We start from the raw sequence: 11,061 nt of genomic DNA, 5'->3' as shown, positions 1-11,061 counted from the left end.
TGACGTAGGCTTGCTTGTGCCCTTTTTCAATAATAATAATGTGACTCAATATGCAAAGGTTTGGTCTCGCCCTGCTCATCGAGAGGACGTCAATCACAGCCCGGTCCACGCCTGCCAGCTGTCACGTGGAGAGTTGGAAAAATAAATCACACGCCAGTGACGTCACGCGACCCTTCCCCCCCACCGCCCACACCTGCTCGTGCCACGCCCACGCGCCCCAGGCGCATGCGCGCGCCTTCGCCCATACAAAGATGCAAGCCCCGCGTGGCTCTTGACCGAGTGTTGTGGGCGCGCAGCAGCGATAACCGACGCTTACAGCTGCCGCCCCCACATCATCATCTTCGCTCGTTCGCCTGGGCATCTGTGAAATTGCAGGTCCTGTGTCAACCAACAAAAAAACGCGTTACAACTCGTAAGAGTATTTTTGTTTCTTTCGGTAAAGTCACGTAGAAGGGAAATAATGAATTTAACTCGTAAGAGCTTTATAGCTCATCGGATTGAATATTCGAATAAGACCACGCCTACATCGTGCTTCCCCCCTTCCTGACCACACCCACTCCCGCGCGGCCACGCCCATTGAAAGAGACCCCCCCCCCTCGTGCCAGGAGCGCCTGACCAAGGAGCCCGCGCGCTATTGGCCGGCAGCCGAGCGCGAGACGTCGGTCGCTTCTCGCGATTGGTTGGTGGACGGTGGCGTGGGCGTGGCTACGAGGGGAGACGCGGTGGGGGGCTAGGGGGGGGGTGGTTATCCTCCGGGTAGTGGCAGAACGCCCGCGACGGCAGCGCGCGAGGCAGTAGCTGTCGCTCCTCGCACGCACTCACACACATCTACACATCCACCACATACAGACACGGGTACATACATCACGCAACGGGGAATACGTACACGACACACGCTTGGTGACGACAAGCGTACACTCGGACACACGTACATACCACGCACAGTACACATATACTGTATATTGATACACAGGTTCATACATTCACACGTCAAACAGAGAGATAACACGCATACGGAAGAGACTCATAATCTACGCAGATACACAGCATCTCTACACACATCATCTTGTAGACACAGACACGCATTGCCTCCCCACACACACACAGGCACGCATCTGTAAGGAGCATCTCGCGCTATTCACACCGGGACGCCTCGTGGATGATCCGGGCTGCCGCCTATCATCTCATCACCATCATCACCACCACCAAACTCCACACTGCCACGCACAGTATCCAGCGTGCCAAAGCAAGTGCAGCAGTGGAGGATAACAGCTGAGCAACACCGGCAGCAGCCCTCATATGACAAGGGCCGTCACAAGCAGCTGCAGAAGAATAAGAAGGTGGTGGACAGAAGTGGACTTTGAATATTCCATTATTGCACGCCGACAAGAAGATTGATTGCGTTAAACAATAACACTAATTAGAATCGTTCGTAATATAAAGAATCATCACCATCTCGAAATCCTCGAGCTGTCTGTAGGTTGAGACGACTACCCCCCTGGGTTACATTGGGTGGCCACACACAACATGTGCTGCTGCTGCTACTGTTGCTACTAATGACCCATCCATCATTCCGTAGCGTGGCATTTATCAATTATTGAGTAGGTATTTATTTAACTTAATCGGAAGAAAAAAAAGACCCCCACCACCCACCCCAGCACAAAGAATTGTTTCGCCTTCCTTGCACCTATTTGGAAGAAATCGTAAGGCCCTCAAGCCATGAAGATTACCACAGCGAACGACGCGGACGCCAAAAAGCCAGGTAAGCTGCACGAGTTTTAATGTTTGCAGAGTCGAGGTGTGTGTCTGGGGTTTAGAGGCAATTCATTAGAAATCTGGTCAAATGTGAAGGTTAAAGGTTTGAGGGTTCTGACATTTTGGGAGCTTGGAAGCGAGGATTTCACATTTGATGAAACGAATGTGAACCAATTGCCTGAAACCTTTCGATATTTGGTGAAAAGTATAAAAATGTTAATTTTTTTTTTATATCCAGCTACTTTATACAAGACTTTGAAAAGCCATGTTTTGCCGGCCAGCTTTGCCTGCTACCGGCACGGTACATGTGTGGGATTATATATTTCCAGAAAGGAGGGTATAACATGCCTCAAATACTACAGAGGCATAGTTTGTTCTATGGAGGTTTAAAACGTTACCGCTTTAAGCGATGCATAAAATAAAAGGGGCAGGAACCACTCTTAAGAAATGTCTTTGGTGCCATTTGCTGAAGTGACTCACGACTTAAGTGCACCGTGTATAGTGTTTGATGTATAGACTGTAACATAGGGGGACACACAATAACGTGAACATAATGGTTGTTGATGAGTTGACATTTAAGCGTTCGTTCGTCTGAGTGTACCGCCTGTTTAAAACCCGTGCACTTTAGTAGTACAATGTAACTCTGCATAACTCGCGAATTGAATTGCTTCTTGGTGATGCACACACACACACAAAATACAACTTCCTGAGTTCAGATGCCACGCTGAAGGTTCGGTTCGTGGTGAGATTTAAAACGAGAGGTAGGTGTTCTTGCGGACAAAGTATGAAACGCAGTTAATCATTTACTGCTGCCTTGTCGGCATTTGTGGTGATGCAAAACATTGGAGCGAGAGAGAGGAGACGAGAGAGAGAGATATCAGGTTTTTCAGGTATGACAGGTGATTGTAAATAGCCGAGAAGAAGATATCCGTGCGTCTCTTTAAACATTCTCAAGAATAAAATATTAAGGGGGCCCCAATGTCGTTGTTGGCAGCGTCTGACACGGAGCGTAGTGGTTTCCTTGGCTCGTGCCAATGTTGACTTGTATTGGGCAAGGCAGAAGAAGCGTTTGTACTATCAAGCCAATGGTAACACACCGCGTAACACACACCACAGCGAGTACGGGGAAACTTGCATTCAATTGGGACATTTGTAAGCATGAGCTGACCAACTAATTTACGGCCCGGGTGGATGAGACCACAACGATGGCAGGGTAGCAGCCGAAGAGAAAGGATTGCATGCCCCCGTGAGGTCCATCAACCAGCAGAGATGGAATGATGAAAACCCCGCTTGTGTGTGGTGCAGTTGCTAGGTAGGATTGTTACATCACAGGGCTGTGAGAGATGACGTCTTGGCAGGGGGGGGGGGAAGCCTTCATCCTGAGCATAACTGACGATGATGATGATGATAATGATGGTGATTCCCACTGCATTGGCCAGTTGGATGCAAATGGTGCACATGGACACACGACCGATCTGACCAACATCATCGGTCACGGCGAGCATTTAGAACGTTTACGCTGCCACAGCCTGTGGCATTGTGAGGGTTGGAAGGAAAGATCAGGACAGTGCTGCAGATCTCCTCTCTGGAAGGTTGTGACAGGCTGGGGCCCATCAATTAAAAACAAATGGCTTTAACGCAGGATGGATAACTCTCCGACAATAATGACCACGATGTGAAACGGGTGCCATCGCTGCCTCCAGCTGGTGGTGAAGGCTGTGGCGTTAGGACATTTGAGACATCCCTCCTGCCGTACCAGCTCATCAGGAGGAGCAGGAATATGCGGTTCTGAAAGCCAGCACAGCAGCAGCACGCCTTTTGGCCACACGGGCGTGCCAAAGTTCCCAGGTGCTGTTCTTTGATCAGATTTTTAGACCAAAGTTCAAAAGTTGATGTCGTGAAGTACTGGGGTCCAAAAAACCGTGTGCTATTTTGCCTCTTGGTGTTTTAACAGCAAGTAGTAATAACAGTCCAAAGTACGGCACACTTATATGGTGCTTGTGTGTGTGTTTTTAGGGTTAGAACCAAGTTAAACAAATCGACAAAAAAAACTAAGTTTGCACATTGCTTTGTCACCAATACCCGATACTTTGTAGCTGACGAAATCATGTAATTTATACCTCATGAATGTATGAATTTATCAACACTGAGTGACGAGCAAAGCGAGACACTTGTTATTCAGAAACCATGGATACCTCTTATTGGCGCAAACAAAAAGGGCTCTGTTCTTTAGAATCTCCGCAGTCGGTGATGAAGAAACCAAACTTAGCAGCGTTTGAAAAGCGTGGGGGTGTTCCCAAACTCAAAAGTAACGCACATAAAGCCTCTCACGTAAGCAAGCTTTTGTCAGGTGTTTTGAATGTCAGCGGTGTCCAGGCTGGCTATCTAGGTATCATAACACCTGAAGCCACATGGTTAATAATAGGCCGTGGAGATCAGTCACCTTGTGCTACAGCTGCAGAATCTGACATAAGGGGGAGGGCGTGATGTGGAGGTGTAGTGGCACCACCAGCGCTGGCCATGATAATCTCATGGCCAGTGGCCGTCAAAGCCCCCAGGCCCAACCCCTTCCTTGTACCCTCTGCCTATGACCAACTGCCTCTATCCACAAAACATGCCACCTTTTTTCTGTGCAGCATCTTGAGATGGGGTCTTCACTCGGACGCGATATGTAAATCCACGTTGCGTCGGGTCCTGATCTCCGCGTCGCCCACAGCGTTTCCCTGGTTCGGACTGGACATCGGTGGCACGCTGGTGAAGCTGGTGTACTTCGAGCCGACAGACGTCAGCGCCGAGGAGGAGGAGGCGGAGGTGGAGAGCCTAAAGAGCATCCGGCGATACCTGACGTCGCGCGTCGCCTACGGCACGGCCGGGGTGCGCGATGCCCACTTGGAACTGCGTGGCCTCTCGCTCTGCGGCCGCACGGGCACCATGCACTTCATCCGCTTCCCCACGGCCGACGTGCCCGCCTTCCTGTCTATGGGCCGCGAGAAGGGCTTCTCCGGCCTGCAGACCACCCTGTGCGCCACCGGCGGAGGCGCGCACAAGTTTGAGGAGGATTTCCTGAAGGTACGGCCACCAGGAGCTCTGTGTACGGGTGCACCGATCTGATCATACGTTCACCCTCCTACTTGTCATTTCTTTGGCTCTGATTTGTTTTCTGGTTGTACTGCGTGCTGGTGGCTTCTTCAGTAACTGAATTATTTTTGGTCGTAGAAATGATAAAGTTTGCGGTCCTCTTTGTATCCAGTCTATATCGCTAGTAATAATATGAATTGAAGTGGGCTTCCGATATATTAAGTGTAATTAATGTAAAACACGTTTCTGGTATTTTTGTGTGTTTCTTAAATGGAAGCAAGAACTACCAGGGTGTGCCTTGAATGATACATTGTTTCACTATGAACATCAGCAGATGCGATGTTTGTGAAAATGCAATACTCACTTTAGCAACGCAAGTGTACATACCTCGTTCCGCACAAATCCCCTATGGTCATGTGTGACCTGTGCACTCGCAGTGCTGCCACTGACAAGGAATGTAACGTTTCTCCTTCCCCAGGGGCATGAATACATTGTCAGGATTCATGGTTATGGTTTGCTTCAAGAATGTTGTCCTTTCTCTCATTTTGTACCATCTTGTTTCTGTATTTCCGTTAACCTGTCTCGTTTTTACAGTTGTACCCACTCTGTTTTCTTAAGTATTACTGTAAACATATAATTTATATGGAATTGCCATGCAGTGTAAATAATCAGTTCTCAAACGTGCAAGTTGATTAATGTATCGCGAGCTTTAGAAAACCGTTTTTAATCGACACGACGGTAAATTCCCGCCGCCGCCAATGCACTCGCTGCTCCACCCTCATGTCCCCCGCAGATGGTCCACCTGCAACTGCACAAGCTGGACGAGCTGGAGTGCTTGATCCAGGGCCTCATGTACGTCGAGTCGCTGGGCCTGGAGCGGCCCGAGTGCTATTACTACGAGCAGCCCATGGAGGCGGAGCACTGCAGCAAGAGGCCATGCACGCTGGGCAGCCGATACCCGCTGCTGCTCGTCAACATCGGCTCGGGCGTCAGCATGCTGGCCGTCTACTCGCCGCACGACTACCGCCGCGTCACGGGCACCAGGTGTGCGCAGCAGACCGTGCCGACGCGCAAAGCACGCGTGCAGAAATCGATAGGTCTCTTTTTCCGGGAGCGCCGGATTGTGCGCATTGGCTTGTGTGTGCTTGCTTGCGCTCGATGTCTGGAGTTTGGGTGGCTTGAGTGCGGTGAATTGTGTTCCACAGCTTGTGCACAATCAAGCTGCCGTGCCTCGCCCTTTGCCCCACATAGGCTGTGTTTAGTTTGACGCAGCAGAAATGTTATGATCAGCTTATCTCGCCCCCTGCATCAGATATCGCAAGTGATAGACGGAATTGAGTCCTAGTTCAAGGCAAGCTGGGTCGTCAAACAGAGATGTGGATATCTGATGTGAGGTGGGAGTCCTTTAACTTAAGACTCTAGCAAGACTGGTTCCATCTCGGAGATGAATGCAGGAGATTAATCAACATGCTAGTGAAGCTAACAATAAATTCACCCAAAGGGGATTTAGTAACGTGGTGTGGCATTTAATTTTATGATTCCTTTGGAAGGAAATTATTTAAAAGAAGAGGTATTGGGCCATATTGCTATTAGACTTAGCTACAAAAGGTACCATGCAGAAAAGTGTTTCATGTCCAGCAGAAAAGTTAATCTGGATTTTTGTTCAAATGCATGATAGCACACTGCGTTCGGGTCCCAGGGACTTGAGTGGCAAATAATTTCAGAACCAGTCCTGTACAATATTAAGGAAAGTACTCTTGCTGGTATGGGGAGGACTTCATGCAGCAGTGGATCAACAAAGGGCTGTAAATTAGTAAATACATATTATGCAATGTTAAAAGAAAAAGGCAATCCAAAAAACACAGATAGCTGTTACAAATAACTCTTTACGTCCAGTTGTTCACCAGGTTTTAAGCTTGTTAATGAGTAGATTTTCAAATTAGTCAAGCAAAGCATTTTGGAACCCATGTGAAGTCATGCCCAATATATAATGAAATGATAGTTTTTGTTTATTTTCCCATTTTCATTCCAACTGTGCTCACAGCACAGACACATAGTTATGCAAGAAAAAAATCATTTCCTTCCAATTGGGTTTAATTCTCAACCCAATACATTTTAAATAGAGAGCTGGGTGTTCCACGCCAATCAGTGTCTGTGGCTTTTACAAATGTGCCACTTCAATTATTACCTGCTCCTAGCACGCGACTCCGAGATGATTAAGAATAAATAAAAACAGATGACACATTCCACATAAGTAATGAGTAAATACCGTTTTTTAATAGGCTAATTTGCATATGTTTAATCCGTATTTGTTTTATCCAGGCTACCCTTCCCATCCAATTACACTGGATAACTGAGAGTTGACTGTCTTCATTGTCTAAAGGGCCGTTTTCTCTCCACTTGCTCGCTTTCCCCACCCACCCCCTTCAAGCCTCGGCGGTGGTACATTCCTGGGCCTGTGCTGCCTTCTGACTGGCTGCGATAGCTTTGACGAGGCGCTTTCACTCGCCGAGCGGGGAGACAGCACCAACGTGGACAAGCTGGTGCGGGACATCTACGGCGGCGATTACGAGCGCTTTGGCCTCCGCGGCTCAGCTGTCGCGTCCAGGTGCGGTGCAGAATGTTGAGTGTTAGCCCCTTGAATGCGTGGTGGGGTGTCTCTGGGTGTACCGATTTCCTCCCGCATGATCCTAAACACTCGTTAATGGATGTGGCCTCATATCCCAACTTAGCAGTACGCTACTCAAGAGAGACAGTGTTGGTGACTCGTCGGATAAATAAAGGACGTTATAATTATTATTGTTGTGAATTCTTCCCAAGCTTAAACCCGTCTGTGTGTGTGACGCATGCAGCTTCGGGCAGATGATCTGCTCAGACAGGCGCGAGGCCGTGAGCAAGGAGGACCTCGCCATGGCCACACTCGTCACCATCACCAACAACATCGGCTCCATCGCACGCATGTGCGCCCTCAATGAGGTGGGCATTGTTCGGTTCTACCCGTGTGCCCGTCTCACAGTCCTCAATCTCCCACAAATGCCGCTTCTGTGGGAAGGGGGGGGAAGTTTGCTTGGGGTTGGGGTGAGGATCGCTCTAAAAATCCCACTGGCTTCTTTCCAGGTCACCCCTGCCGTGCTACTTGCTTCCTTCCCCGCTCCTTTCAGCCTCTCTATGGTGCTGCCTTGTATCAAACCTGCGTGTCAAGCAGCATCGTACAGGGCTTGGAAAGTGTCGGGGGCCTGCAGCTTGGGCAGTGCAGACAGCACGGGCTCGGGGAATGTGCTGGTTTTTCTTTGGTGTTCTCCTACATCTAATCTTGGTTGCGTCGACTGAAACGAAATTTGCCCTGAGCTTTTTTCTCATGATTTATTACCGGCATGGCTCTCATCACCCGTACCGAATACTCCATTGACTCCTCTGTCCTGCTGCTCCTGCCGTCCTGTAGAAAATGGAGCGCGTCGTTTTCGTGGGCAACTTCCTGCGCGTGAACCAGCTGTCTCGGCGGCTGCTCGCGCACGCGATGGAGTATTGGTCGGGGGGGCAACTCAAGGCCTTCTTCCTGGAGCACGAGGTATCAGCCGCTCCTCCGTCCCGTAAAGCCAGGGCGGAGAACAACATTTCGTAAAGCTGCAGAAGCAGCGTGCAACTGCGGTTGAAATTATATATTTTATCACAGCGGGAGCGATAGCTTCAAAGCTCATTTGCGTCATGTGATACGTTATCAGCTAAGTTACTCTGTAGCATTAGGTCACGCGGTTTAGTCAAATGGAATTAGGACCTTCAGCATGCAATCTTGACCGTTTCTTTGTTTCTCCGACAGGGTTACTTTGGGGCTGTCGGAGCGCTGCTGGAACTGTTAAAGTCGGAGTGACAACCTGGACCGTTTCCATTACCCAGTCTGCAATAGAAGAGTGGAGCTTCTTGAAAAACACTGATGCAGTCGACTAAAATTCACGCTCCGGAGGCTTGAACCAACGTCGGTGTCCGTCTAACGTAGTTTCTTTACAATGGCTTAAAGTATTGTGCTAAATTATGTGAATCGCTTTGGGAAATTGCCGTTAGGGGCACTGGGAGTTCCGAACACTACACCAGTGTGCGGCGTTCTTGCATAAATCAAAACGTCACTGCAAGGACAAAGCGTGCGCATCAAACTGCGACGTCCTGTGCAAATAGCCTCTGCTCCACGATGCGTGACCTGTTTGACCTGGTGCCATAGCGGCACCGAAAGGGCAGTTTTAACCGCGGCCGATGCCATCAACGGCCAACGTGAAGGATTACACGAGTGCTGGAGATCATCGCCGCGCCCTCTCCGATTAATCTATTCGCTGCTGATGAAGCGTATGCACATGCAGTTTATCTGTACAACCAATTTTTTGCTGTGAAGCGGTGTCCCCGCATTGTGGTTGTTGAAAATGCCCTGCTCCCACCGCCGCCTGTTCATGTTGCCAAACAGCTGTTCAGAAAAATGTCCGTTTTGTGATCAGCTGCTCGTACGAAATTACTTGTCTCTCATTTGTTTTTTTACGTTTTTCTTTTTAATCATTGCGAAAAGTTCACAACAAACAATCTGATCACGTAATGCAAATATCAAGTGGGAACGGTGTTGCGATGACACATTTTTCACATAAGCTATTTCGAATGGACTGGGTTGGGGAGGGTTAAGGCCGGGGAGGTGGTGAACTTTAGACAATTTCTTGCAACGTGACCCCACAATACCATTCCAGGAGATGCATGAGGCATTACGGGACAATGAAATTCGCAAACTGCCTTCTTAAGCAGGCCTTAACGGTTTTTTCTTGTTTCGTGTTATTTTAAAACGGATTAATCGGTAACGGTGTTTTGTTTCCTTACAAACATTCCAATGACATCGAATCACTAGACAATTGGCAAACATAAAAATAAAACCTGCTGTAATCATGACGAGCCTTAGGTTGTTCGCTAGTTTTATTCACAATTTTTGTAACAATTGTTATTTTTCTGTTTTGAGACGATGTGTGAAATAGACGTGGCAATACTGTACTTTAAAATGCTTTGCTATACAAGGTACAGAACATCTCCCGCAAATTCTCCCATGAAAAAATGAATGCCTTCTTTAGAGACTCTCTGTCACGTGGCTTTTGAAGATGGGAATGAGATGTATGTGGTTTAAAGTAGACTCGTGCTGGGCTGGGTTCACGCGAGGTGACGGCGGCCGCACTTTACTTGGGTGGTGGGGGGGTGTTTCTTGAAAACTTGGCCGAGAAGCCACAAGACGCCGCCTTGGAATCGGATATCAAACGGCCGGGGGTGAGTTTGCGCGCACGCTCTTGTGAAACGCAACATCTCAATCTGAAGTTTTAAAAAAATACCACAATTATTAAATTGGGGGGGGGGGGCTATGAAACTGGGACCGTGTAAAAACAAACACTGGCTGAATCCTCGTAATTGTAGATAAACACTTGAAATGGAAAGTCGCTGTAAGGTGTCAAGTGTGAAATGTGGGTTATGTTGTAACGGTGCTGTCGCTGTGTACAGAGCGAGCAAAGGGGGTGAGAGGTGGGAGAAAGGTAGCAAAGTGGTGCAATTGAGTGGACAGCGGACGAACACGAATTTCTGTATCGTACTTGCGATGCTTGTTTTGGAGCCCGTTCAGCGTTATTTAACATAATGGATGCAAGTTGCGTGCTGTCGCCTACAGTATTGTTGGCCTTTACAAACAAAACCTGTGAAGTGCGCATAACTGAACACTTGAACGTGTCCTGTCTGGAAATAAAAAAAAATCCGACCGCGAGATATTTGTTTTATTCATTTAACTTGAATGGGTATTTCACAGTGGTTCTCAAGCGCATTGGTATTGACGTCCTCCTCCACAACCATTCACAACCACTGGCCCCCTCATCACATCTCACTTGGGGCGTCGATGTGTGTTTTGTCGCCACCACATGGCACTTACCTTCCCTGTGCATTCACAAATTAATCAACTTTCCCGTAACTTCACAACGATGGTGGTCGGTATGGAGGATTGTGATGTTGGGGGGAGATTTAGACGTAGTGGTGAGCGTATTATTTGTAACGGTGCAACGCGGCCGGTGAATATATATTGGCACTGCCCTCTGCTGGCCACTACGAATACTCTCGCTCAGTCACCACAACTTGCTAGACCAGATCCTTAGCCCGGCCACCAAATGGTCGAACAAACCACATTAAGTTTGGTTCCACACACTCCATTTGGCTACAATCCAGCTCTGAGAA

At 48.5% G+C, this 11,061-nt stretch overlaps 1 protein-coding gene across 1 annotated transcript; it reads left to right on the top strand.

The window, feature by feature from the left end:
- The first annotated feature begins 764 nt into the window (after positions 1-764).
- Positions 765-10,593, top strand: LOC144935056 (pantothenate kinase 3-like). The gene is made up of 7 exons (XM_078861378.1): positions 765-1,762; positions 4,472-4,824; positions 5,627-5,877; positions 7,265-7,441; positions 7,686-7,809; positions 8,276-8,401; positions 8,651-10,593. The coding sequence occupies exons 1-7, from the start codon at positions 1,720-1,722 to the stop codon at positions 8,699-8,701; spliced, it is 1,125 nt and encodes a 374-aa protein (XP_078717504.1). The 5' UTR covers positions 765-1,719; the 3' UTR covers positions 8,702-10,593.
- Positions 10,594-11,061: the final 468 nt, after the last annotated feature.

Source organism: Lampetra fluviatilis, chromosome 12 (assembly GCF_964198595.1).
Source record: "Lampetra fluviatilis chromosome 12, kcLamFluv1.1, whole genome shotgun sequence".
Lineage (NCBI taxonomy): Eukaryota > Metazoa > Chordata > Hyperoartia > Petromyzontiformes > Petromyzontidae > Lampetra > Lampetra fluviatilis.
Note: the sequence above shows the minus strand (reverse complement) of the source record. Positions and strands in the feature narration are given on the sequence as shown.

What these genes read in the sequence shown, in the direction of transcription:
- LOC144935056 (XM_078861378.1), top strand. Translation starts at nt 1,720, where the DNA reads ATGAAGATTACCACAGCGAACGACGCGGACGCCAAAAAGCCAG. An exon ending in CGCGGACGCCAAAAAGCCAG is followed by an intron (nt 1,763 to 4,471) that starts GTAAGCTGCACG and finishes CGTCGCCCACAG; the next exon opens with CGTTTCCCTGGTTCGGACTG. An exon ending in GCATGTGCGCCCTCAATGAG is followed by an intron (nt 7,810 to 8,275) that starts GTGGGCATTGTT and finishes GCCGTCCTGTAG; the next exon opens with AAAATGGAGCGCGTCGTTTT.